Source organism: Agaricus bisporus (assembly GCF_000300575.1).
Source record: "Agaricus bisporus var. bisporus H97 unplaced genomic scaffold AGABI2scaffold_4, whole genome shotgun sequence".
Classification (NCBI taxonomy): Eukaryota; Fungi; Basidiomycota; class Agaricomycetes; order Agaricales; family Agaricaceae; genus Agaricus; species Agaricus bisporus.
In genome coordinates this window covers 1,436,561-1,464,487 of record NW_006267367.1, presented here as the reverse complement: position 1 = coordinate 1,464,487, position 27,927 = coordinate 1,436,561, and the positions used below count along the sequence as shown (strand labels likewise).

The 27,927-nt window shown below is 47.9% G+C and overlaps 11 protein-coding genes and 1 non-coding gene across 12 annotated transcripts; 3 read left to right on the top strand and 9 right to left on the bottom strand.

The window, feature by feature from the left end:
- Positions 1 to 221: 221 nt before the first annotated feature.
- AGABI2DRAFT_203220 (hypothetical protein) lies at positions 222 to 3,984 on the bottom strand. Its single transcript, XM_006460220.1, has 13 exons — positions 3,573 to 3,984; positions 3,426 to 3,512; positions 3,162 to 3,368; positions 2,863 to 3,075; positions 2,559 to 2,807; positions 2,396 to 2,521; positions 2,317 to 2,342; positions 2,165 to 2,266; positions 2,073 to 2,095; positions 1,713 to 2,001; positions 1,530 to 1,582; positions 498 to 1,474; positions 222 to 447 (listed from the first exon to the last, which is right to left on the bottom strand). The coding sequence occupies exons 1-12, from the start codon at positions 3,925 to 3,927 to the stop codon at positions 1,462 to 1,464; spliced, it is 1,743 nt and encodes a 580-aa protein (XP_006460283.1). The 5' UTR covers positions 3,928 to 3,984; the 3' UTR covers positions 222 to 447; positions 498 to 1,461.
- Positions 3,985 to 4,058: 74 nt separating this feature from the next.
- On the bottom strand, positions 4,059 to 5,302 carry AGABI2DRAFT_192029 (hypothetical protein). Its single transcript, XM_006460219.1, has 4 exons — positions 5,099 to 5,302; positions 4,872 to 5,015; positions 4,678 to 4,821; positions 4,059 to 4,613 (listed from the first exon to the last, which is right to left on the bottom strand). The coding sequence occupies exons 1-4, from the start codon at positions 5,225 to 5,227 to the stop codon at positions 4,140 to 4,142; spliced, it is 891 nt and encodes a 296-aa protein (XP_006460282.1). The 5' UTR covers positions 5,228 to 5,302; the 3' UTR covers positions 4,059 to 4,139.
- Positions 5,303 to 6,612: 1,310 nt separating this feature from the next.
- Positions 6,613 to 7,488, bottom strand: AGABI2DRAFT_203217 (hypothetical protein; the record flags this gene model as incomplete). The annotated part of the gene is made up of 6 exons (XM_006460218.1): positions 6,613 to 6,815; positions 6,867 to 6,923; positions 6,975 to 7,062; positions 7,112 to 7,175; positions 7,221 to 7,290; positions 7,352 to 7,488. Coding segments are annotated over 6 exons (548 nt in total), but the record flags the coding sequence as incomplete, so codon positions are not given.
- A 193-nt stretch (positions 7,489 to 7,681) lies between these two features.
- On the bottom strand, positions 7,682 to 7,761 carry AGABI2DRAFT_t44. Its single transcript has one exon. It is a non-coding gene; the product is annotated as a tRNA-Gln (tRNA).
- A 137-nt stretch (positions 7,762 to 7,898) lies between these two features.
- AGABI2DRAFT_184772 (hypothetical protein) lies at positions 7,899 to 10,742 on the top strand (the record flags this gene model as incomplete). Its single annotated transcript, XM_006460217.1, has 3 exons — positions 7,899 to 9,827; positions 9,901 to 10,256; positions 10,309 to 10,742. The coding sequence occupies 3 exons, from the start codon at positions 7,899 to 7,901 to the stop codon at positions 10,532 to 10,534; spliced, it is 2,511 nt and encodes an 836-aa protein (XP_006460280.1). The 3' UTR covers positions 10,535 to 10,742.
- Positions 10,675 to 12,098, bottom strand: AGABI2DRAFT_150247 (mitochondrial pyruvate dehydrogenase E1 component beta subunit; the record flags this gene model as incomplete). Its single annotated transcript, XM_006460216.1, has 7 exons — positions 10,675 to 10,761; positions 10,813 to 10,948; positions 11,001 to 11,299; positions 11,356 to 11,599; positions 11,650 to 11,765; positions 11,820 to 11,927; positions 11,976 to 12,098. 7 exons carry the CDS (start codon positions 12,096 to 12,098, stop codon positions 10,675 to 10,677), a joined length of 1,113 nt encoding a protein of 370 aa, XP_006460279.1.
- A 66-nt stretch (positions 12,099 to 12,164) lies between these two features.
- AGABI2DRAFT_192027 (hypothetical protein) lies at positions 12,165 to 16,719 on the bottom strand. Its single transcript, XM_006460215.1, has 13 exons — positions 16,498 to 16,719; positions 15,499 to 16,433; positions 15,312 to 15,447; positions 15,074 to 15,250; positions 14,407 to 15,016; positions 14,057 to 14,348; positions 13,874 to 14,010; positions 13,734 to 13,823; positions 12,956 to 13,673; positions 12,837 to 12,905; positions 12,464 to 12,781; positions 12,280 to 12,411; positions 12,165 to 12,227 (listed from the first exon to the last, which is right to left on the bottom strand). Exons 1-5 carry the CDS (start codon positions 16,699 to 16,701, stop codon positions 14,876 to 14,878), a joined length of 1,593 nt encoding a protein of 530 aa, XP_006460278.1. The 5' UTR covers positions 16,702 to 16,719; the 3' UTR covers positions 12,165 to 12,227; positions 12,280 to 12,411; positions 12,464 to 12,781; positions 12,837 to 12,905; positions 12,956 to 13,673; positions 13,734 to 13,823; positions 13,874 to 14,010; positions 14,057 to 14,348; positions 14,407 to 14,875.
- Positions 16,720 to 17,084: 365 nt separating this feature from the next.
- AGABI2DRAFT_135516 (mitochondrial NAD-dependent isocitrate dehydrogenase subunit 1 precursor) lies at positions 17,085 to 19,139 on the top strand. Its single transcript, XM_006460214.1, has 10 exons — positions 17,085 to 17,150; positions 17,199 to 17,246; positions 17,298 to 17,327; positions 17,382 to 17,565; positions 17,613 to 17,905; positions 17,960 to 18,090; positions 18,143 to 18,278; positions 18,335 to 18,450; positions 18,507 to 18,589; positions 18,641 to 19,139. The coding sequence occupies exons 1-10, from the start codon at positions 17,088 to 17,090 to the stop codon at positions 18,688 to 18,690; spliced, it is 1,134 nt and encodes a 377-aa protein (XP_006460277.1). The 5' UTR covers positions 17,085 to 17,087; the 3' UTR covers positions 18,691 to 19,139.
- Positions 19,140 to 20,569: 1,430 nt separating this feature from the next.
- AGABI2DRAFT_150242 (hypothetical protein) lies at positions 20,570 to 22,131 on the top strand (the record flags this gene model as incomplete). Its single annotated transcript, XM_006460213.1, has 9 exons — positions 20,570 to 20,572; positions 20,645 to 20,672; positions 20,723 to 20,859; positions 20,916 to 20,958; positions 21,067 to 21,186; positions 21,237 to 21,317; positions 21,371 to 21,404; positions 21,453 to 21,775; positions 21,827 to 22,131. 9 exons carry the CDS (start codon positions 20,570 to 20,572, stop codon positions 22,129 to 22,131), a joined length of 1,074 nt encoding a protein of 357 aa, XP_006460276.1.
- An 84-nt stretch (positions 22,132 to 22,215) lies between these two features.
- On the bottom strand, positions 22,216 to 23,445 carry AGABI2DRAFT_68139 (hypothetical protein; the record flags this gene model as incomplete). Its single annotated transcript, XM_006460212.1, has 5 exons — positions 22,216 to 22,476; positions 22,530 to 22,622; positions 22,676 to 22,941; positions 23,005 to 23,101; positions 23,134 to 23,445. Coding segments are annotated over 5 exons (1,029 nt in total), but the record flags the coding sequence as incomplete, so codon positions are not given.
- A 175-nt stretch (positions 23,446 to 23,620) lies between these two features.
- AGABI2DRAFT_135514 (glutamine synthetase) lies at positions 23,621 to 25,185 on the bottom strand. The gene is made up of 5 exons (XM_006460211.1): positions 25,067 to 25,185; positions 24,971 to 25,014; positions 24,547 to 24,907; positions 23,962 to 24,492; positions 23,621 to 23,905 (listed from the first exon to the last, which is right to left on the bottom strand). The coding sequence occupies exons 1-5, from the start codon at positions 25,140 to 25,142 to the stop codon at positions 23,853 to 23,855; spliced, it is 1,065 nt and encodes a 354-aa protein (XP_006460274.1). The 5' UTR covers positions 25,143 to 25,185; the 3' UTR covers positions 23,621 to 23,852.
- Positions 25,186 to 25,425: 240 nt separating this feature from the next.
- On the bottom strand, positions 25,426 to 26,719 carry AGABI2DRAFT_192023 (hypothetical protein). Its single transcript, XM_006460210.1, has 8 exons — positions 26,646 to 26,719; positions 26,468 to 26,593; positions 26,284 to 26,414; positions 26,211 to 26,227; positions 26,134 to 26,161; positions 26,002 to 26,067; positions 25,874 to 25,946; positions 25,426 to 25,787 (listed from the first exon to the last, which is right to left on the bottom strand). The coding sequence occupies exons 1-8, from the start codon at positions 26,677 to 26,679 to the stop codon at positions 25,774 to 25,776; spliced, it is 489 nt and encodes a 162-aa protein (XP_006460273.1). The 5' UTR covers positions 26,680 to 26,719; the 3' UTR covers positions 25,426 to 25,773.
- Between the last annotated feature and the right edge of the window lie 1,208 nt (positions 26,720 to 27,927).

Genomic DNA, 27,927 nt, shown 5'->3' with positions numbered 1-27,927 from the left:
AAGCGTCATCTGGGTATGTATCCTGTCTCTTACGACTTTATTTATTTTCGTGCTAAACGCAATCCTTCATTCCAGAACGTGTTGGCCGGAGCACTGTTCTCTCCTATCATTGCAACCCTTTTCCTCACGACGCTGACTACTATTGGATCCATTTGTGCCACTCTCCTCGCCACACCTCTTGCTCCATTCCTGACGTATCTTTTCCCTCGAGCCCTCGACATGACACGTACGGCACTCCACGGCGAATCTGACAATCCGCAGGACGATTCGACCACGGAAGTGCACAAAAGCAAATCGTCTGCATGGGTCCGGTTGTCAGTCTTGCGGTTGGTTGGGGTTGTACCGTGGTCAGGCATCAATATCGCGTGCGGAGTGTGCGGGGTTTCACTCGGTGATTGTGTCATGGGCGCTTTCATCGGATGCCTTCCTTGGACTGCTGTCACGTGCCAGGTAAGTTTCTAGCACAAGACCAGAGTTGCCATTTCTAACTTGCGATCCAGATTGGTGACATCCTGCAAACGGTTGTGTCCACATCCTCCAACTCGACGCCCGAGTCGATCTCTTCCATTCTCATGTCACCCCGCATCATCATCAAACTCGCCCTTTTGTCTTTCCTCTCCCTCGCCCCCATCCTTGCTCGCAACCGCCTGCGGAAAATGATTCACCCATCTGTCTTCCAGTCGTCACCGGAAAACGAACAATCTTCCCGGAGAAACTGGGTCCGAGATTTGCGTACGAAGATCTCGAAGACGCGGTCACGCGACCGCAAGCCTTCTTTGAAATTGAATATCCTTGTTCAAGAAAAGCGTGCAATCGAGGAATTACCCTCGTAATCTATTGCCCCATATAGCCGCCCCGCCGTTCACCTCGGTCGCGTGCTGCTTGGATATTTCTCTGGCTTTGATGAATTATCATGTGCTATCTTATTTATCTCACGCATCCGACATACTCCCTGTGCATGCGTCCTCCTGGATGATTTGTGTGTCCATTCCAGCGACGCTATAATAATACTGCATCTACCTCTTGCTTTATACGACTTCCATCCAATACTCATCCTAATGATCATTCACGACTATTCGCTGATTAATTGAACACCTCAACTCTGACACACTCCCAAGCTGGCAACTAACGTTCAGCTCTTTCCTTGTTCTCACCGTCCTGCAGCTTGTGCTCCTTCGTGTAACGTGCGGAAACGTGGCCTAACCTACGTTGATTGCTTTCTTCGTTTATAATGTACAAGAAGAGTATTACTAGCTAGTTTTTTTTTTATAGTTTCTTTTTCTTTCTTTCTTTCTCATTCTGCCGCACTACCAAACCGCATGCAGTATACCCCAAAGATATAGGAAATAGACACGAAACTTTGCTGCAGGATCATATCTTTAAAAGTATCCAATAATAAATGGGTATGTTAACGCAAAAACTTAGCATCTAAAAATATCTTAGGGTATGATAGCAAGCCATCTAAACTCCTAATCTGAAAAAAAAATACAAAGATGAATGCCAGTGCAGGGGAAACTACAAATACTCACCTCCGTTTGCTATGCTCATATACAACATAAGATATTGACACCGCTGGGACTACCTGATCGACAGCAATGTTAGCAAGCGGAAATGATCATTAATGAAATAAGCGAAAGTCGGTTGCAACCATTATCCGGCCAATCAAGCAAGACCACAATAAGGTTCAGACGCAAACAGAACAGGGGGCCTACCTTGGCCAAAGTGGGGAACAACCCGCGGTAGAATCCTCGCCACCCATCCCTCTCCCACGTCTTTATCATCACTTCCCGAACTCCTGAATATCTCTGCGGATGACCTGACGAACCTGATGCTTGTAATCTCGTGCGCACGAGATTAAGAGGATATACGCTAGTTGCACCGACACTGCCTGATACGCTACCAAAAGCTAGGAGAGCGAGGACTCCTGGTTCTTCTTTGCCCGTGGACTTTACATATGCCAATTTGAGTGCTTCGAATGTGCTCATGTCGATTGCGGAGTATCTATTAAATGAATAAAAAGAGCGCAGCAATTCAATGGTTGACGTGGTGAGGCAGAGATGAACATTGCATACGGAAAAACCCCAATTAGACCAATCTAAAATAGTATGGATTCATTCATATGACGTTGATATGTGAAGAGAACAATGTCATTGTCCGAGCTTACCGTCAGACCACGATAGTATGCATGAATACCCCCCATTGAGTATACATGTCGCATTGCCTGAAGGAACGATCTTTTTGCACCGGTACTACTCATCATTTGCGTCTATAGCTCGATCAGCTCATAAACATTTTTGCCGAGATAACGGAAAGAACCTTGAGTGTCTCCAATGGATAGATGCCTTTAATATGAGGGTCAAGACCGGCCATCATCATCCAAAAGAGAGTAGCTCACTTAATTGACTGGTGAGCCCTCCAATGCCACCAGATAGAAACCGGCTCACGCTGCTTATATCCCTTGGGTCATCAACATGATCCCAATACCGTGCAAACGTACGTTTCTGAAACGCAAGAATAAGTACTCGCAGCAATAGCCTAAAAGGCCAAATGCATTGCACTTGCCGCTGATTCATATGTGAAGAACTTGATCGCAGATTCTGGGAATATCTTCGCCACAGATAGCCCGTTGCCTGTCCAGAAGGCCAAAACTCCTCCCTCAGAGTAAATGCGAGCAACAGCACTAGATATAATCCTCACGCCACCCGTCCCATTTACGCCACTTAAAGCTGGTACCCCACCCATATCAGGAGAACGCGTGATCAAGAATACCTTCAAACGATCGAATGGTGCCGTACATGTTCGCGAAACTGGGCAAAAGGGTTTGAGTCCTAGAGCGACGGGAAATATCGACCAGAAACGGACCTGCACCCGCAATCCCCCCTGCAAGAAGAAATCGTAGAGACGTGTGACGTTCAAGAAAACTATGATGGTCCTCTTCTGGATCCTCGTCATCCAGATACTCCGTTGGCCTATCTCTATTTGATTGCGGTGATGAAGAAGACTGATTGGATATAGAGGCTGATAAGTTAGTGGGGGTGGATGTAGGTTTATGTAGCATAGAATCTGGAGGTTTGTCTTCGGCGCTAAGGCTAACATCGCCTGATTTGAAGTCCATGAGCATGAGGAATGAGCTGACCAAATATGCTCGCTAAAGTACTAACCCTCCATCGTTACCCGTGCTGGACCCCGCCCGTCGTCTCCCATGAACCGGGTAACTTCATAATATCTGTAAATTTCGTCCGGGGAGGCCCTACGTGGCAGAAGAAGCAAGAAATCTCGAAATTCAGAAAATGTAATATGACGTTGTTGGGGAGATATTGCCAGGGAGGACATGAACTCAGTAAGGGTTTCCGGGGATACTTGTATTCCTGATAGAGAGGTGAGTTTAGGCAGGGTCGGGTCAGAATAGGCATTGGAGCATGTACCAGATTTGTTGAGTGCTGAGCGAAGCTCGTCGGCATCCAGCCTCCCGTTCCTGTCAAGATCTAGTTCGTGGAAAATGTGCCATAGTTCTTCCAAGGACAAAAATAATGTTGATTAGAAGCTTCCCAGAGTAATACAGAATAACCTACCAACTTCCTTGGCCTCTGCGTATTTTTTGAATTCTTCCCAACTGACTCCCTGGGCTCTCACCCTGTCTTTTGAACCTTTACAAAGCACCAACAATTCGTCATCGTACATGGCTTGCAGGGTCTCTGCCCCTTCATAGGTCAGGCCATCCGGTCCAAGGGGTCTGCGTTGCCCGGTATCAGGATGACCAGGTCTAGGTTGTGGTGGAGGAAAACGGTCCCAGAGAGCCAAGAGATGGCGTTTCCTGCTCTCCCGGCCTTCTGCTCTCCTAAAATCTTCGAGCGAGCGGGATGGGGCGGAAGGTGGTGTGTCTGAGGTGGCCAGAGGTTTTCGAAAGGGACGGGTATCCGGAGACATGGCAGGTCTAGATAGAGCTGGGTGGTGTACGGAGAGAGCCCTGCTCTCAGAGTTGCATCTCGTTTGCGGTGTCGAGGCCGGGCAGAGACCAACACATCCCGTCCATGTTTGCCTCTGATTGGCCACCAATTCCGAACGTAATCCCATAATATAATCTCATACTGTATGTAGCTGCGTTCTTAAGTATTCTATCCGCTGTTCTTGTCGACCTTCTACAAGCAGCACCCGCGCAAAATTTCTTTAGACCGCACTCTTAAAGAATGCATCCACATTCCCATCTTGTCCCGCACGGACGAGTGCTGAACAAACTCATACCCATCCAACTCAATCCGACTCTCTACCATCCCTTTCTTCTCTTTCTGACTCGCTGTCGGCAGCACAGATTCCGGCGTAACCACAGTCATCCCACCTGACCATGCCTCGGATACTCCAAATGAGAAATGGCTTCTCTCCGTCATGTATGATGGACTCGTGCCCACAGACACTGCGCAACCTGCTCTCGACGTCCTTGGACCGCGGACTTGAAGCCTCTCCCACTGGTAGACGTCCTGCGAGACACTTCCATCATAGGAATTATGAGCCCAGGTCCGATTACGGTCTCGGTCTTTCTGGAGAATCGTCGTTGCATACCCCTTGCTATAACGGTGGCTTTCGGTTTGCCTCGGCGGCGTTGGGGGTCGATAAGGCTAAAACCCAAAAAATAAATATGATTAGGGTTATGTTTATCCCGCGACGAGCTTCTTTACTCGCCTGATTCAGAGTGTACGTATGACGTTTTCGTTGACTGGGAGTCCGACGACTAGACCTGGAAGCACAAGACCCAACTGTATTCTCGGAGTCCGAGCAATTGTTCAACGTGCTCAAAGCCCCCGTAGAAGAACTGCGACCCTGGGACTTTATGAACAGTCAGAATGTTGAAGCCATGATGGCAAAACCTCGCTTACTTTTGATGCCTGTCGCATCGCTGGAACACATCCAGGCTTGTACCTCTCAGAAGTTGTTCGTGGCATCCCAACTGGAGTACTGTCTTCTGTCGGCGGAATCCTGGGCAACGGTTTTTCTCTGATAACAGGATGTCGTAATTGTGACTTGGTAGGAGGAAATAACGAGAAAAGAAGAGAAAGGGACAAAATGTAAGCACGATTCTGCGAAGGCTGGGTGTGTTTATCACCTGTTGCGCCTGCTCTCTTTCTGCCTTCTTGAGAAAGGACGGGCGAATATATTTCATTGCTGGCGACGTCTGTGGCGATGGGACGTAAAGTGGAGCAGGCTTGCGGTAACTCATGTCGCGACGAGGCATATTAGACGCAACGATCTGGCTGTAAATGTTCAGAGGTGATTTTCGATGGACTGAAGCTTGAGGGACAAGAAATCCGGCAGCTCCAACCAGGAGAGTTTTATTCTGGCAACAAAGCTACATTATATGTGCACGTTGTGGCCACGCCTCGTCACCATATCTATATACTGTTGCCACTTCAAGCATGCCGTGCTGTTGAGGCGGTGAGAGAACGCGCAGCTTCATCCAAAGGGTTCCACAACGTTCTGGTGCTGTACTTCTCAGAAGCACTGGTAATGACCCATCTGCCGAGCGCCCAATGGAGTTTTGGAGACGAAGACCACGGAGCGCTGACAACTCGTAAGGACGATCATGTATTTGCATACAAGATCCTCTGCACAAGTAATGATTCATGGTAACGAGAGCTCTCGGGACCTGTAGGCAAGCTGCTAGGGACAAGGGCAAGCCGCCATAATCCTAAAGACTGATAAACTTCGAGACACATTAATGCTGGTTGCTTCTTTTGTCTCGTCATATTAAATGAAGGGCCAGCGAAAAGCGTACACAGAATGCTTTGGTCGTTGAGACTCGTCGTGTGTCGGCTTTCCTTTTGTAAGTCAGGTTGAATGCCGTTCATCGATCATCCTCCAATGTCTATATATGGTAATCGCCGATGGCACCTCGTTTTCGTTGTCGGAGCCTTTCTTCTCGTATTTGTCCGTGATATCCCTGAGCAATCCAAGAACCAGTTGATCATGGATATTACTCAACAATCATGACAATCATGACTTCGCACTTCTTTTTTCGTGCCCGCGGAGAAATTATCTAGTGATGGGTCAGAACGAGGCCAAAAATAGCCATATGAGAACTGTTGCTCGCCATTGGTAGCCTGAATGCGCCTTATAACAGTACAATGCTCATATTGTTGCTACCTTATTCAAGGCTTCTTCAACTGTGCAGCAACTCGAGGTGATTTCGGCCGAAAACGCCCAACATTATTACTTTGGCTACTAACTTCGAACGTAAAACGTCTACCAAGATCAAATAATTCATTCTCCTGTATTTCATCGAGGATGGCATATGGATAGAACCCCCCAGAAATTGTCCACGCTCTGTCCACGACACATCACTCAGTTTGGTTTACACAGCTGCAACTCCAATTACCGTCCCTGGGTGATCCTATTTTTAGTTGACTTCGTAACAATTCGACATCAACACTGAGAACTCGAACGCGAGAAGGTATGCGACTAGTCATATACATATTTTGTATCGCTTAAGAAACGGAACCGAACAAACCACTTCTGTCGAGTATCGGGTACAATGTAATATGCATGGCGGTTCAAAGCTCTCCCTTTGTACCAACATCTAAACTTAGAATGATAGGCCAAATTCAAAAATTGACGTCAGAGATCACGATCACCAATAACTCAAAGAAAAAGTCGTATTCGCCTAGGCCTCGTACATCTCAAATTTATAGCTATCAAGCTGACTTTTCTGAGTCCCGATTCAACCACCAAAAACCAGCGTTCATATAAGTGGCGTATCCCATCCATGCGCAGTACGGCAACAACAAATAAGTCGCCCTTGCATTGGTAGGCGCATCCCACAATGTCTGAAAATATTGAAGTTGAACAAACGATCGATCAAATGAGGATGGACGTACGGTCATGTAGAAAGTTGTTCCTGTTACCAAGACGCTATCCACGAGTGCGAGTATGGGCTATCCGAAACATCAAGAACTATGAGTTAGAGAGTAGAACCGATCACGTACGCTTCGTTTCTCGAAGAAGAGCGTGGTCCAGATACAATTCAGGCCCAGCTGGCCATAATAGAGGGCTAGACCCAAAGACAAATCATCTCTGAATTAAATTAGTTTGGATATACAATAAAACACGACTGAACCGCTACCTATTTGAAGGGATGATTGCAGAGTCCAGTTCCTTGACAGCAATGTGCGACGCGTATCCCATAGCTATGAATAGGTCAGCAAAGCCTAAAATGAAACCGAGATACGTACCTAGATACAAGAGGGGCCAAACCAACGGAAATGCTTGCCGAGGGGGACATAGAGGAGGCCTAGACAGTCTCTGTTCGGGTGATACGAATTACATTCGTCGCTTCAATCAGCCGAGCTTTAATGGAACGCACATGATACCAAGCAGTATTTACAGCCTTTGAAGCGGGAAAGCCACCGAAATAGCCCAGGGCGAGTGGCAAACCTACGGCGGTGACCGGATTGCGAGGGATTGCGAGTAAAATATTAGGGATGTGAATGCCAGACATCGAGGTAGAATTCAGACGTCTGAGAACTACGTCTCGAGAGGTTTACATTGTGTGTGATGATGGGATGACGTCATGGGTGCCATCTAGCGTGATAAGTAGTACGCACATGCACAGATTTTTCGGCTATCCAAGTCAGGTTTCTTTTCAACTCATCGCAACCATGGAAGGTGCAAAAAGGGAAGCAAGGAATAGGAGAGGCCTCGCCAGGATTCGAACCTGGGTTACAAGAAATCGCGGATCAGAATCTTGAGTGATAACCACTACACTACGGGGCCCCTGTGCAACGACTTTCTCCAGAACGTGAACAACCTGAATCGGTAATCATGACTCCATCAATAAGACTTAATGGATTGATTGCACAATTTTTGATTGGACCAGTAATCAATATTCTGTTTGCAAAAGTACAGCAAGGATGTCCGCTTTCCTGCCTCTGCTGGATTCCTCTGGCGTCGAGTTATTGGACGCCCTCAACCGCCTAGGACCTATCATCATTCGCCCGGATCAATCAGCTTTGTTGCCTACTCCCCACCATCCCATCTTCTTATTAGATCAACACACGACAGTCAGTTCTGCCGAGATCATAGACTGGCTCGATGCTGGCGCTGAAAAAGTCATCATTCCACTCTCGTTGGCCAGTAGCGTCATCAACGTCGTGCCTGCAGAACGCCTCATCCTGCTCCTGGACGTTGGAAGCGTCAGTGCAGTATCAGACAGGATTCGCAACGGCGTTTCTGGAGTTGTTCTGAAGACTGCTACGGTCGATACCGACTTAATCTCCTCTATATCTACTTTCTTCTCGGAAACGCCTATCTACCTGCTATCCGATTCATCTACACCAGCTTCTGTTCAAGAAATTCGCGCAGTCACAGCGGTCGGAGCGACTCTTATAATCCCTAGTTCTGACCTTACCCTGCAACCGACTTCTAAAACACAGCTCAATGTTGCCGACGCCGTTCTTGCCATCGTCACGTCGGACAGACCTGATAATCTTTTCCCGACAGTCGTTTCCGATCAGACTGGTAAAACCATGGGTCTTGTTTACTCTTCAGTTGAATCAGTAAGAGAGAGCATCATTACTGGAGTAGGGTTCTATCATTCTCGAAAACATGGACTTTGGCGTAAAGGCGAAACGTCCGGTGCTATCCAAGATGTCATCAGCATTCGCCTTGATTGCGATTCTGATTGCCTGGAGTATCGTGTGGTTCAGCATGGCGTTGGGTTCTGCCATCTGAATCGCCCATCATGCTTTGGTTCAACAAATGGTTTAACCGCACTCGAACACACCCTAAAATCCCGCTTGGACAGTGCGCCAGCAGGTTCATATACCAAACGTCTATTTGACGAGCCAGAGCTACTGCGGTCTAAAATTATGGAAGAAGCAGACGAGCTTTGTCGTGCTACTGAACCAGAAGACGTCGCGTTCGAGGCCGCCGATCTTATCTACTTTGTCCTCACGAAGTGTGTCGCCGCAGGTGTGAGCATCGCGGACATTGAAAACTCACTCGACAAGAAAGCAAAGAAGATTTCTCGTCGCCCCGGAAACGCAAAACCTCAATGGTCGAAACCATCTTCTGCTCCGCCCAAGGATGAAAATTCTTTTGGGAACGGTCCAATTCGCATGCGCACATTTGATCTATCCTCAGTGACGCCTAATCAACGTGCCGAGCTTCTCCGTAGACCAGTCCTGAAATCAGAAGAGATGATCAATAAAGTTAAGCCAATTGTAAACCAAGTTCGCAGCAACGGAGACAAAGCACTGCTCGAGTTGACGGCCAAGTTTGATAAAGCTCAACTTACGTCCACTGTAGTCTTCCCGCCCTTCCCCCCCGAAACGATGCAAATACACACGGACGTACGTAAAGCGATCGATATTGCTTATGCCAATATCCGTAAATTCCACGAGGCTCAGATGGATCGGACAACGCTTGTAGTCGAAACAATGCCGGGTGTCGTTTGCTCGCGTTTCGCTCGACCTATTGCTCGTGTTGGCCTTTACGTGCCGGGTGGAACGGCCATCCTTCCCTCGACTGCGTTGATGCTCGGTGTTCCAGCTCAGGTTGCCGGATGCAAGGAGATTGTGTTGGCTACTCCCCCGCAAGCTGACGGCAGCATTTCACCAGAAGTCATGTATGTTGCTAGATTAGTCGGTGCAACGGCTATTTTGAAAGCTGGTGGTGCACAAGCCATCGCTGCCTTGGCATATGGCACGGAAACAGTACCAAAGGTAGACAAGATTTTTGGCCCAGGAAATCAGTGGGTCACCGCAGCAAAAATGTTGGTCCAAAACGATACCGATGCCCTCGTATCCATCGATATGCCTGCTGGCCCGTCCGAAGTTTTGGTAAGCTTCTGCCTCCTTTATCACTTTCCATTCCACTTGAAACGACTGACATAAATACATTACCTATTTGTAGGTTATTGCCGACTCGATGGCAAACCCTGCATTCGTGGCAGCAGACCTCCTGTCTCAGGCAGAGCATGGGGTCGATTCACAAGTCGTCCTTGTCGCTGTCGACCTGACCGCTGAACATCTGGCTTCGATCGAGAAAGAACTCGATCAGCAGGCTAATGCTCTAGATCGAGTTGACATTGTACGCGAGTCGATAGCCAAGAGTATTATCGTCAAGGTTTCAAGTATTCAAGAGGCAATCGCCTTCTCCAATGACTATGCTCCGGAACATCTCATTCTCCAGATCGAAAATGCCCGGGACAAAGTAGAGCTTATTCAGAATGCCGGAAGCGTGTTTGTCGGACCATATACCCCAGAGAGGTAATCGTTCTCTTGTCACTGTGAAGTCTGTCAGCTAAAGTAGAGTTTATAGCTGTGGTGACTACGCGTCTGGCACAAACCACACCCTGCCCACAAATGGTTACGCGAGACAATTCAGTGGCGTGAACACGCAAGCATACCAGAAACACATCACTTCCCAAGAGATTACCGCCTCTGGCCTTGAAGGGCTTGGTCCAACTGTGGCTACACTTGCGGATTGTGAAGGGCTTCAAGCCCACGCAAATGCTGTTCGCATTCGTCTGAATGTATCCAACTGAGGCATTCTGCTGGATGCAGTCATGGATAAGAAGTGAGGTATAAATGTATTTATTATAGTTGAAAAATCTAGAGTGCGAGTAAGTGCAATGAAAGCATCCAGGGAGGTATTCCCCCCACAACCGATTGCTGAGTGAGTATTTTAATTAGTGCGGTAAAGAGCACGTTTTGCAACCTTGACAATCAAGGGGGTATCGGGGAATGCCATGCTCTCGAGGTTTGTTGCGTACTAAAGGAAGAAGTTAGCGTGGGATATTGAAGTTTGGTAGATGACACTTACAGGTGTTGGAACGTCGGCACCAGTAACACGTTCCACGGGTGCGTCAAGGTAATCGAATGCCTCACTCTCGACGATCTGAGCACAAATTTCACTACCGACACCGAATGCTGGGAAACCACCCTCGACGATGAGAAGCCTGAAAGGACGCCGTTCAGATATTTACCAGCTGTCAAGAAAGAGTTTCGTACCTGTTAGTTTTCTTGACTGATTTTATGATTGTATCAATGTCAAGAGGACGGATACTACGAAGATTGACAACCTCGGCCTTGACACCCTCCTTGGCTAGGATATCTGCAGCCTCTAGACTGTGTGTGACCATCTTGCTGTGAGCAACGATTGTGACGTCACCACCTTCCCGTTCTACCTTGGCCTTGCCAATCGGAAGTAGGAAATCGTCTCTCATGGCCTCTTGGGACATGGGGAAAGGAACACCATACATCATTTCATTTTCAAGGAAGACAACAGGGTTGGGATCCCGAATAGCGGACTAGAACGGAAATTGAGACCACATGCATCTGGACGAAATAAATATAGAACACAGACCTTGAGGAGACCTTTGCAATCCTCAGCACTCCAGGGGCTGATAACCTTGAGTCCTGGGATAGAGCCGTACCAGGCCGCATAATCCTGCGAGTGCTGTGCAGCCACACCAGAAGCAGCGCCGTTGGGACCTCGGAACACAACGGGACAAGGGACATTACCACCTGACATGTAATATGTTTTGCCAGCAGAATTGACGATGTGATCAATTCCCTGCATGGCAAAGTTAAAGGTCATGAACTCGCAACTGCCAAATACGTCAATTAAAGCGTTTTGCTGAGACTAAGTTGAACATACATGGGTCGAAGTCCTTGTAACGCGGCACCAACAGCGAGGCCGGCAAAGCCCATCTCTGTGATTGGGGTGTCGACGACGCGTTTCTCGCCGAACTTGTCCATAAGGCCTTTTGTTACCTAGACTGGGTTAAGAAATTTTTTACATGGCGAATACAAGGTTGGTCAAGGCACCTTGTATGCACCGTTGTACCGTGCAACTTCTTCTCCGAGGATGAAAACTTTTTCGTCGCGCATCATCTCTTCCTCCATGGCCATATTGAGCGCCTCACGAACGGTCATCTGACTGGAGTAAGCGAATGAGCTGAAGAAGAGGAAACAAGGACCAACCGAGTGTTCTGAATCCGCGGTGGCATAGGTGCGGAGGGAGGGAGGGAGGCGACGGGCGAGGAGGGAAGCAGAGGGTCTTCGGAGGGCAGGAGCCAGACGAGCCAATACTAAGCGAGAAACCATGGTTGGTGGGAAGACTGGACAAGGTGGACAAGGCGGAGAGCAGGTCACAACTCTGGGTGACAGTCACACAAACGGCACTTGGCAAATGGCGTCGGCTCGGCCCACCGTTCTCGTCACCGGCGCGTCAAGGTGCGCTTCTCTCGCTTCTCCACTGCCCAGGATTGAACTCACGCCTTTCCAGGGGCATTGGCCTCGCGGTCGCCCGTCTCCTCACCACAAAGTTTGACGCAAATGTAGTCGCCCTTTCCAGATCATCTAATCCAGATCTCGAAGCTCTCAAGTCTTCCTCCCTTCTCCACATCCAATGTGATATGTTCGTCCTTCTACTTTCACTCAGCGTTTGCGATTTCTTATCTGTGCCATAGCACCGATGAAAAAGCGTTCAACTCGGCTGTCTCCACCGCCATCACCACCTACGGTGGTATTGATGGCCTCGTCCTCAATGCAGGTACCGTCGATCCCATGTGCCGCATAGGAGATGACACTCCTCTATCGGCTTGGAAGGAGGCTTTCGACATCAACTTTTTCTCCCTCGTCACTGCAATAAAGGCTACACTTCCGCATCTGCGCAAGAGTCCCATCCACGGTAAAATCATCTTCGTTAGCTCTGGAGCAGCCGTCGGGGGATATCCCGGTTGGGGCCCTTATAACGCGAGTAAAGCCGCGTTGAACTCTCTCTGCAGGTAATTCTACCTCGTTCAACCATCCTTGCCATCTTCAACATCGCTCTTCCTGCAGAACGATGGCAGGGGAAGAACCCGAAATCATTTCGATCGCTCTACGTCCGGGAATGGTCGATACAGGGGTTAGTGTTTCTCAAATTTTCGCACCTCATAGACTCTGACTCCGCGATTGTAGATGCAAGAAGTAATAAGACGGACTGGGGCTACCGTTTTGCCAAAAGCTGATCATGAGAATTTCGTTCGCGTCCATGCGGAAGGAAACCTTGTAAAACCCGAGGATTGTGGCCATGTGATCGCTGCTTTAGCTTTGCGAGCAGAACCACAGCTGAGCGGTACATTCATTGCCTGGAACTCTGAAGAATGCTTGCCATACAGAGGATAAGGATTTGACCTGTTTAAATTAGATGGTGGCGCCTTTGGCACACGATACCAAAGTAAAGAACTTACAGCTTTCTTCCTTACTTTAAAGAATATCTATGCGCTTCTCCCTTCCTTCTTGGTATCTTCCACTCTCGGAAGACGATACACGTGCAGGACCACCGGGCAAAGTATAAAAGTTCTCTCGCAAGTTCTATGATTATGGGTGGCTTCATTGACATCCACCATCATTTCTTTCCCCCGGACCTCGACAAGGCCAAGGTTTCAGCAAATTCCGGATGGCAGACGCCAGAAGAGAATTTGCCCTGGACACCAGAGCTCAGCATCAGGACTATGAACTCTATGGGTATCCAGGCTTCTATTCTCTCTTTCCCCGCCTTTCCGTCTGGCGAGATCAGTGCTGAGAATAGAGTCCTCGCTCGAAGTAAGAATGATTATGTGGCTAATATTTGCCGTCAATATCCCGCGAGATTTGGGTTTTTTGCTACCCTGCCGTTCTTGGATGATGTTCAAGGTACTCACTGATCAACATTGACGTCGGTTTGGTTAAACCTTTCAATTGGTTTGGTCATAGGTGTCTTGAAGGAGATAGCATATGCCTTGGATACAATTGGCGCTGATGGGATATCGATATCTTCTTCTTATGGCGAAGGCGCATCTTCAAGTGAGTTTGCCGTGTCTACTAAATCATGTAATTGTTTTAATACCCAGCAGGCTACGTCGGTGATCCAAAATATGAACCCATTTGGGCTGAGCTCGACCGACGTCAGGCCGTCGTCTTTCTTCACGGCAATCAAATGCCTTCTTCAGTTCCATGGCCACATCCCACACTTGGCTTACCCGTATGCGAAGTAAGTCCAATACAAACCATGCATCTTTATCTCAATGTTTTCCCAGGTTCCAAATGAGACCTTCAAAGCAGCTGCACATCTAGTCGTAACAGGTCGTAAACGCCAATACCCAAACGTCAAGATTATCCTAGCGCATTTGGGCGGTAGCACCCCCTTCTTGGCTCCTCGCGTTGCCATTCTTTCTAGACATATGGGTTGTCAACTTTCAATAGATGAAATCCTTGAAGATTTTTCGACTTTTTATTACGACACAGCTCTCAGTTCTTGGGGTCCCAATTTACTTGCGCTGCAAAGCTTTGTTCCCAAGAACCAGATTCTTTTCGGTACAGATTTTCCTGGTAAGCAGCTTGTTCAGTTTTTTCCGAGATATTTTCTTTTCTTAACCCATGTCTACAGCGGTTAGTGCAAAAATGTTTGGCTGGTACACTCAGCAACTTGAGAATCACTATGGCGCGGAAATCCAAGATGAGCAATTTTTGGCAATTGTACGCCACAATGCTCTAAAGATCTTTCCTCGTCTTCGTGAACGAATCTCGATTTTCAATAGCTTAGAGTAGGAGAATTGCATGTTGAACTAAAGATTTATTGAAAGTATTACTATTATTTGTTACTCGTAAATTAATTGGTTTCTCGTAAAGTAAGGTCGTGTCTCGTAAATAACATCGTAACATTAGTGCATGAATTAAGTGTGAAGTTTATACTGTGAATATGCGAAGAGGTGGTACTGGATATGTTGTATGTTGTTTTCAATGCCTGTTTGTAGGCGCAAGGGGTGAATTATTCGTGACGTTGGGGTATTGTGACTGCTTCGCTGTCAGCACTTGAACTGGAAGCAACGATTCGTAAGGTTTGAATCAATGCAGCTTCATGCCTCGGGTTGTGAGAGCCATTCAAATACTTCGTTATGGCCGACGGTCCCTGCCAACAGGGCTTGGCCGTGGCGACCGTTGGGATCATACCACAGGCCCTTCTTGACGCCGTGAGAGAGCAGGTATTTTTTGATGCGCTGAGAAGGACCGGGTAAGCCGTTGTTACTAAAGCTGATCAACGAGAAGAGCCTTACCTCGGCATTCAAAATATCATCCTTTCCGCCCAAGAAGTATTTCGTTTTCGTAGGGTCCCGAGCATTAGGAATTTCCTCAAACCACAAGGTATTGGAGACCCAATCAAAGTTCCGTTGCAAGAGGTTGGCAACACCCAGTTCTGAGCTGACAAAGTATCGCATAACAAGTTGGAAGCCCTAAAAAGTGTCTTTAATTAGAAGGAAGTTCTAAATATGGAGCAAGTGGTCACTGGCTTACCGTAGTCGCTGGTTGGTACATGAACTTGTAGCATACGTCGCCTTCCCATTGACAAAGGGTCACAGGGTCAACCAGGCATGAACGAGCAAGCATTCCAGGATACATTTTCATCATCCATGCGTGTACGTAAGTCCCACTAATAGTCCGTTAGAAACTCCGAATGCATTAATAAGAGTGGGGTACTGACTTGGAATGGCTGAGCATAGTAACACCTCGGCTAGCCGGTGAATGTTCGATCTGCTCCTCCTCAATTTCAGGTTCGAAATGCGCCCACCCGAGATTAACAAGGACTTGTGCGAGGTGATCGACCGTTTGCTGGCGGGTAAAGGGTGCAAGGAAGCGAGGGTGGAACATATCCTGACTGATCTGAGGCTGAAGGAGGACAAGAATCGGACGATCCGTGAATTTGCAGAAAAGCTTGTAAATGAGCAAGTGGTACTGCAACAAGCCAAGGCCCAATCCGTGAACGAACACCAAAGGTGTCGGACCTTGAATGGGATCCCATTCTTTGGGTATCCGGAGCAAATATTCTAGATTTTCACGGTTTTCGTACTTGGCACCGAAATGATGGATGTAGCGCCACTTAAGATAGCGGTTGATCAATCCAACAAGGGCATAGAAGGTGACTGGACGCCAATTGATGAAAGTGGGATCAATAGTTAGGCGAAGCGGAATGACGCTAGGGTCGGAGCCTTCGGGGAATTTAGTGCCTGTGCGATTCTCAAGAAGGGTTACTGCTTCTTCCAACGCGGCTCTGTGAGAAGGAGACATCCTCTCCAAGGCAGGCATATCCTGATTGAACATAGACCAGTAAAGCCACTTTCTGGCTTCGAGTCCTTTGATGGATGACCAGGGAGCAAGACTGAACCAGTTGCGAAGGCTATTGCGGAAGTCGATGGCACGGGGGTCGTCCTTACTGAGCTGGGTGATTGACTCTGCGGGACTGCCAGGGCGACTGATGTCGAGAGACTCTTCATCACCACCGTCTTCTGGGAGATCAGCAAGGCCTGCCTTTAGGAGGCGCATATATGCAGTCCTTATTTCGAGAGGATCTCCTCGACGAGCAGTGGTAGGAGGGGAAATCTGTCGCACAAGGTGGTAGTGGTAAACACTGAAGTACATCTAGGTAGGACGCGACGTGTGGTTAGACGAGGTGGAGGTGAGAAGAAAACAAAACAAGACCGACCTCTGCAAGAGCAAGCCCAAAGAGAGCTAGGCCGCCCTTAGCGTAAAGCCATATTCTCCCAGTGTACAAAGAATAGATCACGAAAGCCCAAGCGAGTGGAATAACAGACCAGAAAGGAAGGACGAAAAAGATGAGGACGAAGTAGAAGGAGGGATCACGTCTGGACACCCGAGGGGCGATTTCGGATATGTCGACGATCTTCATGAGGAGAGAAAGCTCGAGGAGGGCAGCTTGGATTTCTTGGCTCACTGCTGGTCCCACTATATAGTCGCGAAAAATGCTGGGTTAGCCATTTTTGCAAACGCGGAACGGTCATGTGGGCGAGTCGCTTGTGGCCACGTGACGAACCCATTCGAGGTTCCGAATCCATTTCTCGCTTAGGCCCCCTGGGGAGATCACGGATATGCGACGATGTTTAAGAAATGACGAACTGCAGTTCGGACTTTGCTGGACCCTGAGGCACCCACCAGGGTCGAGGCTGCCACTTTGGGCGACTAGTGCACGGTCATGTGGGCGCGTCGCTATCTAAACACGTGAGCCCCATTGAAGTGTTCCGATAAATTTACTTACTCCGACCGCTTCCACCCCTCATGGCCTCCGTCCTACGTCACAATCTCGCTGCCTTCCTCCGTCCTGCTATTTCCCAGCCTACCGTGCGCCCATGTCTTTCTCCGTCTGACTCCCGTTAATTCTATCTTTAGCGTTCCGCAACCACCCTATCCGCCGGCTTCCCAAAAGTCACCCAGCGTGCATGTCTCCTAGTTTTTGTCTTTTTTTTCTTGCTGCTAAATATCATCTAGCCCACGACCAAGTATGGTGGAGTGTACACCGTATGTTCTTGCCACATTAGCTACATCTTGAATCGGTCTTGACAATAGGTCAAGGTAACCCTAATCCCCGGTGATGGCATTGGTGCAGAGATCACAGACTCGGTGAAGGAAATTTTTGAACATGTGAATGCTCCCATTGAGTGGGAGCAGTACAATGTCTCCGGCGTGTCCTCGTCCGGTGAGGCACTCTTTAATCAGGCCATGGAGAGTCTCAAACGCAATCGCGTTGGACTCAAGGGTGAGCGAACTCCGGTAATATATGCTGCGAAAGCTTATCTCCGGCAGGTATTCTCTTCACTCCCATTTCACAGTCGGGACACATCTCGTGGAATGTGGCTATGCGTCAACAACTTGATATTTATGCCTCTGTGGTTCTCTGCAAGTCCCTCCCTGGACACCCCACCCGCCACTCTAACGTTGACTTCGCCATTATTCGTGAAAATACTGAGGGTGAATACTCCGGACTTGAGCACCAGAGCTACCCTGGTGTTGTTGAGAGCTTGAAAGTTTCTACCAGGGCAAAAGCCGAACGTATCTCCCGCTTTGCCTTTGACTTTGCCTTGAAAAATGGCCGGAAGGTAATTTCAGACTCTGGTCTATCATAGTCATGTTTTATTCATTTGTTACGCTAGAAAGTTACTTGCGTTCACAAAGCCAACATCATGAAGCTTGGTGATGGTCTTTTCCTCAATACCTTCCGTCGTGTGGCAGAAGAGTATAAATCCTCCGGCATCGAGTTCAATGATATGATTGTTGACAATACGTAGGTCGAGCTCTTTCCTACCACTCATGTTTGTTGACGAAAGAAAAAATAGTTCCATGCAGCTTGTTGCCCGTCCCGGTCAATTTGATGTCATGGTCATGCCCAACCTTTATGGGGCTATCGTTTCTAACATCGGTGCCGCGCTCGTTGGTGGACCCGGTATCGTCCCGGGCTGCAACGTCGGAAGGGTTCGTGACTCATTTCAGCGCATATGTCATCGTACCCACATCTCGCTTATGAATAGGAATACGCGTTATTTGAGCCTGGTTGCCGACATGTCGCAAGCGATATAATGGGCACTAACCGCGCGAATCCCACCGCAATGGTCTTAAGTGCCACGATGATGCTCCGCCATCTTGGGTAATCGGCAATCTTTCCTTGGCAGTCTCGGTTCAGCTTACTAACGAAGCTTCAAGGTTGGATTCAATTGCCAACAGCATCGCCAGCGCTACGTTTGATGTCATTAACGAAGGAAAAGTCAGGACAGCCGATATGGGTGGTGAGTTCTCAACACAGTGAATTGGTGGTTTCCCTCATGCACAATTATCAGGATCTGCCACGACTTCGGATTTCACAGCTGCCATTCTCAAGCGTTTGTAAGCCCCATTCTTGAATATATATAGACCGATGGAGAATGGAAGGGATTTGAGTAAGCGGATTAATGTCTTCCACAGAGATCTTACATTACTACATATATCCTACATTTAAAAGTACCTATCTGGGCCATTTACATACCTATATTCTTTTACAACAACAATAGATTGGCCGACACGGCCTAGGCTTCATCCAAAGACATTCGTAACTTTTTGGCTTCAGGATAGTCGACCTCATTCGTGATCTTCAATGGCTCGTCAGATACAGCTTCGACCCTGATCATCGGTTTGATTGTAGACGACGGATCAAAAGTGGGTTGGCCCCGGCGAAGACCTAATATTGTCGCGCATTTCACTTCGGAGCGTTTACCCCATCCGTCGGCCTGGGGTCTCAAGTCCGCGTATAATGACCAGCCTCTCGTGTTCAATACATCAGGTGAATAACTGCTAGCGAGGAGCTGAAAAGCACCCATCATGTATGGGGTGGTCTGTTTGAAAGAGCGGGTTATGTACGAGAAGGCTGCACCGGGAAATATAGGTTTGCCGCTTATGAGAGCGCGCCATTGTCCTTCCTGAGATTGGTACAATGGACTGGAAGCGGTTAAAGAATGGAGCATAGGGGATAAGTGGGTTAACTTACATTCTATGTAGCTGTTAGCTTAGTCGTCTCGAACTTCTATGTTATCCACTTACCTCCGGCCCATTATGTCGACATATGGTTGAGTACCCGGTACGGCCGCTATGTCCTTTCCCTTCCCTCCGTCGAAGACTCCAAGATATATACCCTTGGATATTGCATTCATTTCGGTGTACACAGATGCTACATGGGTAATCAGGCCGGTCAGAGCTGAGGTTGTTCAGAACCATGAAAGTGGCGACTTGCCTATACTTAATGCTTCAGGCCTCTTGAATCCAAGTCTCTCAGCAACAACCATGGCCCAAGCCATCATGACAGGAGCTCTATTTATGACACACGATTTCTTATGAAGCACATCTTCATCGAGAATCTCATTGAATTCAAAATTTCCATTGTCTCTTTCGGTCTCGTCTGCTTCACCAAGTAGGTATTCGTTTCTGTCCTTTGATAGACCGCGCTTGCGTTTGGGACGTAAAAACTTGACATAGCATGAGAAAACAAAAACTTTAATACCTCAATGTTTCACCTACCACTTTTGATGGTCCGGCTTGTTCAGAGGTTTGGGAAGTTTCGGCACTTGATGACTCAACTCTGGTTTCTCCTGTTTCCTTTGTGATGGGTTTGCCCTTGTAAACATATCCTGCCTTGCGGAAGGCAGATAGTGTGGCCTTCCGGTCCTCTTTGTCTGTTATGCCTGCTATCCCCAGCTTAGTATCAGTCAGCTCAGACAGTTTCGACGGAGTGTTATTCTCTTTGTATCTGGAACGGTATCTAAGAAATACTGAGCCATGTATAATGCTTTGTTACTTACATTTTGCCCGCAATAGCCATTGCCTTTGGAACAGGGACCCCATTACTTGCAAGAACCTTTAGAAATTTGGGAAGCGATAGCTTGAACTCTTGTTTCATGACGAATACCCAGTGGACCCAATTGAAGTCTTAATGAAGTCATGAGATATAACAATTTCAAAACAAGAGCAAATAACGCGCTCATGAACGCACCACGTTGAATGTGCTCGAGCTCCATACATGCTACACTGCCCGGCGACAACTTACATACCAGAAGTACTCAAGGGCGCTCAATTGAGTCCCAATTCATCAACCACCCCACCGAAGAGCATGGCCTCATCTGAACTCGACGAGCTTGAAGATGACTTCGAATCTGACGTAGATGATGACCCCACTGTGTTCAAAATCCGGAAACCTATTCAACCCGCTACAGCGTTGCTACTCACGACTAAGGACCTACATGGTGCGCCCGACCTTATGATCAATCTTATCAGTTGTTTGACATAGAAGGATAGAGATGATACACGAGGGTCAGATTGACCTGAATCCGTCCTATCAGAGAGGTAATGCTCCAACTCAATTTGACAACTTTGACAAACAGTATATTTTGAAGATGTTGTATGGCCTGATTCCAAACAAGTTGGGCTCATAGACTCGCTATTTCGCAATTTCTATGTGCCACCCGTAGTTTTTGCATTAACAAAGGATGAAGATGGGGCGCCTATACGAGTATGTGTCGACGGAAAACAGGTATGGTTATTTCATCCTTTGTCCCCAGAGTTCACTGACTAATTTTGTGCATACAGCGATTGACTTCGATACAGAAGTTTTTCGATGGTCAGGTATGTTGCCTCCATGTTAAATTGAGTTCGCAGCTGACTATGTTGCACTACATTGCAGATACCGCGTGGGTTCATTTCCTATCATGACCATATCATTCAATTTATGCCCGAGTAGATCGAGACCCTGTCACCAAACGTTTATTCTGGTTTACAATATCGGAGAGTTCTAGAGGAGTTCGAAACGAGATCCCGGAGAAGTATAGGAAGGAGTTTGCCAACAAGTCCATAACCTGCGGTAAGCAGTACCTGATTCGGTGCTCTTCCGTTGCTCAATCATTAATATAGTTGAATATTATGATATCGACCCAGCTCAAGAGCGAGAGATTTTCCAGCGAGTGCAGCTGGGTATGACTCTTACGGCTGCGGGTGTGTCTGATCAATGTTTCGGAGTCCCATGCCTAGCTCATATCACATCACAGAGAAGCTGCAAGCCATTTCGTCACCTTTTGCGGAGTAAGGTCCTTGCGGTTGCATTGTTCTGTGTACTCATTAAGTCAAAAGGTGGATATCCGAGCTCGAATCTCGGCATGTGACAGTGGAGAATGGTCTCTCTCATGTCCTTGAATGGGATACCAAGCGCGGCCGTGACTATCAGAACCTTGCGCATTTCATCTTTTGTTGTGACAGGTTACCTGCGGAGGATTTACCGACACCTCACAAACTCGAAGTATGGTTGTCACGGGAGGATCCTCCGACAGAATCATTCAAAAACGACATTGAGGCTGTCTTGACGGATTTCTGGAATATGGCAACGGACAGATCCTTGAACGAAGCATTCCGTGTTATCAACAAGCGAATAGCTCCAGTAGAGTTTGTTTTCATTGGTAAGTCTTTTCAAATCATTTTCCCCGTGTTATATCTGAAGTCTCCCAAAGCTGTCTTGTTGTACCAGCTCCGAAAGTACAACAAGCAGGCGCGCGCCAAGGCAATATATAACCTCCGAAAAAGTATTAGAGAACAATTTGTAGACATTCGCATGAACACCAAAGTTATGAAAGTATTGTGGTCAATCATTCACAGTCTCCAAGTGGATCCAACTGCGGCGGTACATGTCGAAGAAGAAAAGCCTTTGGGTAGGAAACGAAAGCGGGGCGACAAAGCATCCGAAAGTGATGATGAGTACAGGCCTGACCCCGTTCGGCAAATAGGAAAACCATTGAAGACCCGCGGAAAGAGATAAGTAATCCTTCATAGCCTAGATTTGTTCTCTTCTATTGTAATACCACAGCTTGTTTTTATTATTTCTACTTAGTTAGTCCGGGCGTCAGCCAGTATATTGTGTTCGTGAAGTATACCAAACTCCTTGAGGATCTGTAATAACGCGACAGTACTTGAGAAGCAGTTTGTCTCGTTCCTTGGGGCCGACTGCAATCTCGCTGAGAAAAGGCATGATATCATCCCCCTTCCAACGTGATCTTTTGCGGAAAAGGTCAGCTAAACGCTGCGCTGGGTCTACGGGCAGCTCTGTCGAAGGAAAGTACACCAGATTCTCCTGTTCACCAGCCGTTGAAACTAGGTAATTACCCTGGCAAACAGAGTAAGCACGAGTAACTCCCGGAGCATGAACAATTCACGCACAGTTAGGAGGCTGAGATCGACCGAGGGATTGAAAGTATCTCCAACAGTTGCTTTCCACTGGGCTAAAAACGCATCCTTTCTGATCGGATCGCGCTAAGTCATGTTTACTTTCACCGGTCGTCGAGCAGGTAGCGCGATAGGCTCACCCGATGATGTCTCATCAACCCAATCCCTACTTCTTTTACGACCGCTTGGACATCCATTGTCCATGAACCCTGTGCTTCATCTACATCTCCAAACCACGCCAGCAGTTGCATTGACACTGCCCTCGGCACCTCGTGGTCTTGAGCAAGCGAAGAAACCAAATCATCGAGCGGAATATTATCAGACCGTAGAGACAGTGATGCCAAGAGATTTAAGACTAATTCCAATAAGGTCTTCAAGTAGTCTTTTGATATTGGGCGCAAGAAGCCTGTATTCAAATTGAGAGTTTGCGCGAAATAGTCGCTCAAAGTAAGGAGTGGAAGCAACTTACCATTAATCACCAAAACTCGCCTCTCCTTCAATCCGCGATCCAACTCTTTGTCACTTGCCTGCACGTCGGTCTTGGCATCCTGGTAAGAATAGTAATTCTGGTCGAGATCCGCTTTGTTAGACGTATGACCCGAGCTAAGCATGATAACCCGCGTACGTCTGAGTGAGAGGCGTTATCTTCTACTTCATCCGATTCGTCGTATTCCTTTCCTCGCAACTGGCTAATTAGGCCGTGAAGTTTAGGGACAGAAGGTGATATTTCGAGAATCTCGTGTAGTTCATCACGTATGACCACGGGTTCTCTACCGCTGGTAGTGCTTATCGAGGGCCCGCTTGAAGGGGGAGTTACAACCAGTACAGAGTTCGACAAGGCCACAGATCGTAGACTGTAGGTCTTGTCAGTCGTACACAGCACTGCATCCTCTCCCGTTCGCCCTTTGATTGCAAACCTGAGAATCAAGGTCAGATGGAGAACCACGCGAGTCGGGAAGGCCTACGTGACGGTCGTCAAACTCTTGGCAGCTTCTTCAAGTAGTTCTGCGAGTTCCGGTGTGAGTTCCAGGAGCTTAAATGACGCGGATTCGACATCAGCATGTGCTGAAAAGCACAAGTCGTAGGAAGGCATGTGGGAGTCCAAATGAATTATATCTGCTGACACTTATTGCCGAGTGACTTCTATTTTTAATTCGTGTTGATGAAGCAGACATGCAATGATATCCAATTCTACTAATTACAATTTCGATATTCTAGAGTGGGCGAGATCCGAGAGCATGGGTGATACATTCCATGATTCCTGCCAACTTACCGATGATTAAAGAGATGGTCTATAACGATACAGAAGGAATCAGATTATTTATCGAGGATGGTGGTTTCGGCGATGATGCTCGTGACGCGATAGGGATCTGCAGGAAACAAATAAATCAAATGTCAAAGATCCCTCGTGATTCAACAAACATACCAATATTGGACGCGGGGCGACGATCCTCGAGATAACCATAGCCCTGAGAGGCAACATGTCGTGGAACACGAATTGAAGCACCGCGGTTAGCTACACCGGAGCTGAAATTGCTGATGTGACCGGTCTCGTGGCGACCAGTGAGTCGGAGGTCATTGTCCTCCCCGTAAACAGCAATATGTTCATCATGTCGTTTGGCGAGTTTTTCGATAGCGTCTTCGATGAACTTCATACCTCCAGCTTCCCGCATGGCCTTGGTAGAGAAGTTGGTGTGGCAGCCAGCACCGTTCCATTCGCCCTTGAGAGGCTTGGGGTGGAAGGAAACCTTGACGCCCCACTGCTCAGCGATGCGAACAAGAAGGTACCGGGCCATCCAAAGGTGGTCGCCCATAGAAATGCCTTCACACGGTCCCACTTGGAACTCCCATTGAGAAGGCATCACTTCAGCATTGATACCGCTGATGTTGATACCAGCATAGAGGCAGGCACGATAGTGTGCCTCAATGAGGTCACGCGCAAAGACTTTGCCGGTGCCTATTGCACGACGGGTTAGATAGACCAAAGCAAGTCGAGACTCAGTATGCTTACCAGCACCGCAGTAGTAGGGACCTTGAGGGCCGGGGAAACCGCCTTTTGGCCAACCGTATGGTTGATCGTCGGCATCGAAAAGGGTATATTCCTGTTCGAGACCAAACCATGGCTCGTGTTCCTTGGCTTCATCAAAGACCTTCTTGGCATGATGGCGATGGTTGGTGCGGTTTGGAGTGCCGTCGTTGTTGTAGGTCTCTGCGAGAACAAGGATGTTGTCGCCGCCACGGAAAGGGTCTTTGAAGATGGCGGCGGGACGGAGGTAGACATCGGAATCATGACCGGGGGCTTGATTTGTGGAAGAACCATCGAAGTCCCAAATGCGGAGTTGGCCGATGTCGGTAACCTTCTTGCTAACGGTCTAATTTCCAGATATGGAAAGTAGGGTGAGCGGAAGAGAAATCTGGTTAGCACATATACGCACAGTGGTCTTGCAGCGGAGGCCACCGTCACCGTCGATCCAGACGTCTGTTGAGCGATCGTGAATTTGGAGGGTCAGGAGAGGGACTAGGAGACTTACACTCTGCTTGGATCTTGTCGCCTTGATCGAGGCTGAGGTAGGGGGCAAGAAGGTCGTTGTGGTAGGTGTTGGCCATGGTATAGATTAGAGAATAGAAAACTTGGAAAGGAGACAGTAGCTGAGATGTTTGGACTGGACTGGTGCCGACGCGAGCTTAAAAAAGGCGAAGGCGGTGCTTGTGCATGTTTATGCCGGCCACTGATTGGACGATAAGCGGTGCATTGCCACTCCCGTTCCAGGCTCCAACCCGCCAACGTATTGATTTCAGGAAGATTTCTCCTGCTCTATACCGTCTTATCGTAGTCCACCCGTTTTTTTCCTCTAACCCCCGTAAATTATCCGGCTACTGTATTCTCGATCGACTTGTCCGTTTCGTGCTCATATCTGCGGTACAGCGCCTCCCCCGCACTGCTGTATGAGCCGTACCAGATTCCTCGTGATCCATCTGACAAGCACTTGCACGAGACCAAGCGGAGTTGTGCAGCCACTTCGGATACTCGGCCAAGGGAGCGCGCTTTTTGCCGTCTCCCAAATTCAGCCACTCCCAATTCTGATCAGACTTGCGTCTTAGTGCAATCAATTCATTACTCTAAAACGTCGCTTTTGCTAATATACACCCTCTTCTTTGTTCGCCCCCTCGCAAGAAGCCCGTCTCTTCGATCGCCAAGCACAACTCATTACTACTGCTTCTCCCCTATAGCTTACGTCTACATCATCGGACCTTGGAAGAGTATCAGAATACCGTCGTACTCCTAATTCATGCAAAAAGAAAAAAGAAAAACATAAAAATATAGAAACGCGTCTAACCGCTTCGTGACCCCAGTCTTGCGAGCGTCTCATCGGAGTTCTCTTGCTCCTCGACACTGTCAGATTGTGTCACCTAATTAACAAGGGTCAAGGTCGTTCAAAATATTTCCACTTTGGTCCTAACGCACCACGCGTAGAACTGACTTCTTTGATGATTCCTGCATCTCGCCAGCAATAATCAATTCATCGAGAATCTGCACAATGTTCGCTCCGTCAGCGCAAAAAATCAATATAGAAAGTTAGACTAGTAGCAAACCCACAGCATATGCCTTCTGGAAGTTAAAAATTCTGCGAGACGGAGATTAGACGTACTCGGGATAGCCACGGAACTGCTCACAAGTCGAGTTCACAGACCTAACACTGATGTCAGTATCCAGTTGAGAAATAAGCGTTTGTACCCGGATACATACATTCCCAAAATACCGATCCAACACCTCCACATATCGGTGAATTATTTCTAACGTCACCAGCTCATTGTCGCCTGACGAGATGCCGCATACGAAAAACAAAGATGCATATCGACGATAAACGACTTTGGTATCTGCATGGGATCCGCAGTTAGATCTTACTCCTGATTTCCGAGGTTAAAGGGACCTTTGTACTCCAAGAAGTTGCACATGCGGGTTCTACGAGCAAGCACGAGTTGTGTAACATCCTTGATGATCTTTGCCTTGGCTTTGGGGGCCATCGTGGTGAACCATTTTGCGAGACGGACTTTACCTATGCGGAAGCCGTAAGTCAGATCTAGTGCAGAGCTTGCCCGCCATCTTACCTTGCCGTGATACGAGCAGAATATAGTTGATCATCGGTAACGATTCTTGGGTGGCTGTCGCTGGAACGGAACACTACCACACGAATGTCACGTCACGCCATCGCCACCACAACTTAGTATTCGTCGGTCATAGAAACGCCGCTTCGAAACAGCGGCTTTGCAGAGTTCCGATAGTCTCCATTTTCGCAGTCCTGCATGGGTACCAGAGAGACATCGCTCAGCAGAAAGCGCTCCTCTCGTTACAGGTTGTGACCGGTTCTAGAATCAACCGATTTCATTTTAGCGGCATCCAAGTAATAGGCGCCACAGCTATGCGAATATGAATATGGGTGCCAACCAATTTGATTAGAGTCAAATATACTGCAATCAAAGAAGTGAATGGGCAAGATAGAGTGGCATGTCGCTTAGCATATCCTTGATTAAGCATCTTGGGCAGAAGCACTGATTGAATGACAACCCACATGCAATCACACGACCGTGGCGGGGTGGCTCAACTACCTGTATCTTACCTGTATCCCTCCCATCTGGTGCCAGTGACGCCACCTCACTAAGCCAACTGATTATCGCTGTAATTCATGATAATTTATAGCCACAGCGTGCCTGTGGAACGCCGGAACGCGGTGCTTCACTCCATTGACCAGCTCCGCTCAAAGTGGCTGAGCGGGCTGCGGTGACAGGCCTCTTTTTCACATCCTACCGGAGTAGCAATATTCCTGTCCCCAAGGAGGGCCCGGACGGCCGGCTGGCGAAGCCCACGCACGTCGCATTTTGACGAAGGCCGATTTGGGCGCAAGATTTTGGAAACAATCCACAACTTCTTGTGAGGGGTTTCCAGAACCAAATACTTCGACTTATTCACCTCCCGTCCATACCAGACTCTTTATTTCTCCCACACTTCCTGTTACAACATTACCCTTAACCAATTTCTTATCTAATCTCGCAGTTCATCCGCGGTCCGTAGTCCTGGAATCTTTTATCTCCGTCCAGTAAGTTATCTTTCATTTCTCTTACATACAAGGAACCTCCTTTTTCCACCCTGCATCTGAACATTGTATCACGCCGAAGATCTTCCCTGGTTGGGTGACATAGGGTGACATAAGTGACATAGGGTCTTCCGGACCCCCCCCTCCGTCTATCTCCTTTTGATTTCTTTTATGATTTATTAGTATACCGAGGACTGTGTTCAAGCATTGCGTCATACATCCAGATTTTTCTTTGAACCAAAAACATGTGCAGCCACAGCGCTCTACATGCCACCGGGTAACATTCGTGGTCATATTAT

What these genes read in the sequence shown, in the direction of transcription:
- AGABI2DRAFT_203220 (XM_006460220.1), bottom strand. Translation starts at nt 3,927, where the DNA reads ATGTCTCCGGATACCCGTCCCTTTCGAAAACCTCTGGCCACCTCAGAC. An exon ending in ATCCATTGGAGACACTCAAG is followed by an intron (nt 2,267 to 2,316) that starts GTTCTTTCCGTT and finishes ATCGAGCTATAG; the next exon opens with ACGCAAATGATGAGTAGTAC. An exon ending in TGTTCCCCACTTTGGCCAAG is followed by an intron (nt 1,583 to 1,712) that starts GTAGGCCCCCTG and finishes GCTGTCGATCAG; the next exon opens with GTAGTCCCAGCGGTGTCAAT.
- AGABI2DRAFT_192029 (XM_006460219.1), bottom strand. Translation starts at nt 5,227, where the DNA reads ATGCCTCGTCGCGACATGAGTTACCGCAAGCCTGCTCCACTTTACGTC. An exon ending in AAAGAGAGCAGGCGCAACAG is followed by an intron (nt 5,016 to 5,098) that starts GTGATAAACACA and finishes CCTCCTACCAAG; the next exon opens with TCACAATTACGACATCCTGT. An exon ending in CGATGCGACAGGCATCAAAA is followed by an intron (nt 4,822 to 4,871) that starts GTAAGCGAGGTT and finishes CTGTTCATAAAG; the next exon opens with TCCCAGGGTCGCAGTTCTTC.
- AGABI2DRAFT_192027 (XM_006460215.1), bottom strand. Translation starts at nt 16,701, where the DNA reads ATGAAGATCGTCGACATATCCGAAATCGCCCCTCGGGTGTCCAGACGT. An exon ending in TGTACCAACCAGCGACTACG is followed by an intron (nt 15,251 to 15,311) that starts GTAAGCCAGTGA and finishes GACACTTTTTAG; the next exon opens with GGCTTCCAACTTGTTATGCG. An exon ending in ATGATATTTTGAATGCCGAG is followed by an intron (nt 15,017 to 15,073) that starts GTAAGGCTCTTC and finishes GGTCCTTCTCAG; the next exon opens with CGCATCAAAAAATACCTGCT.
- AGABI2DRAFT_135516 (XM_006460214.1), top strand. Translation starts at nt 17,088, where the DNA reads ATGGCCTCCGTCCTACGTCACAATCTCGCTGCCTTCCTCCGTCCTGCT. An exon ending in CCTTGAAAAATGGCCGGAAG is followed by an intron (nt 17,906 to 17,959) that starts GTAATTTCAGAC and finishes TTGTTACGCTAG; the next exon opens with AAAGTTACTTGCGTTCACAA. An exon ending in CAGGACAGCCGATATGGGTG is followed by an intron (nt 18,590 to 18,640) that starts GTGAGTTCTCAA and finishes CACAATTATCAG; the next exon opens with GATCTGCCACGACTTCGGAT.
- AGABI2DRAFT_135514 (XM_006460211.1), bottom strand. Translation starts at nt 25,142, where the DNA reads ATGGCCAACACCTACCACAACGACCTTCTTGCCCCCTACCTCAGCCTC. An exon ending in CGACAAGATCCAAGCAGAGT is followed by an intron (nt 25,015 to 25,066) that starts GTAAGTCTCCTA and finishes ATCGCTCAACAG; the next exon opens with ACGTCTGGATCGACGGTGAC. An exon ending in TCGCCCCGCGTCCAATATTG is followed by an intron (nt 23,906 to 23,961) that starts GTATGTTTGTTG and finishes TGTTTCCTGCAG; the next exon opens with ATCCCTATCGCGTCACGAGC.
- AGABI2DRAFT_192023 (XM_006460210.1), bottom strand. Translation starts at nt 26,679, where the DNA reads ATGATCAACTATATTCTGCTCGTATCACGGCAAG. An exon ending in TCTGCTCGTATCACGGCAAG is followed by an intron (nt 26,594 to 26,645) that starts GTAAGATGGCGG and finishes GCTTCCGCATAG; the next exon opens with GTAAAGTCCGTCTCGCAAAA. An exon ending in CAACTTCTTGGAGTACAAAG is followed by an intron (nt 26,415 to 26,467) that starts GTCCCTTTAACC and finishes GATCCCATGCAG; the next exon opens with ATACCAAAGTCGTTTATCGT.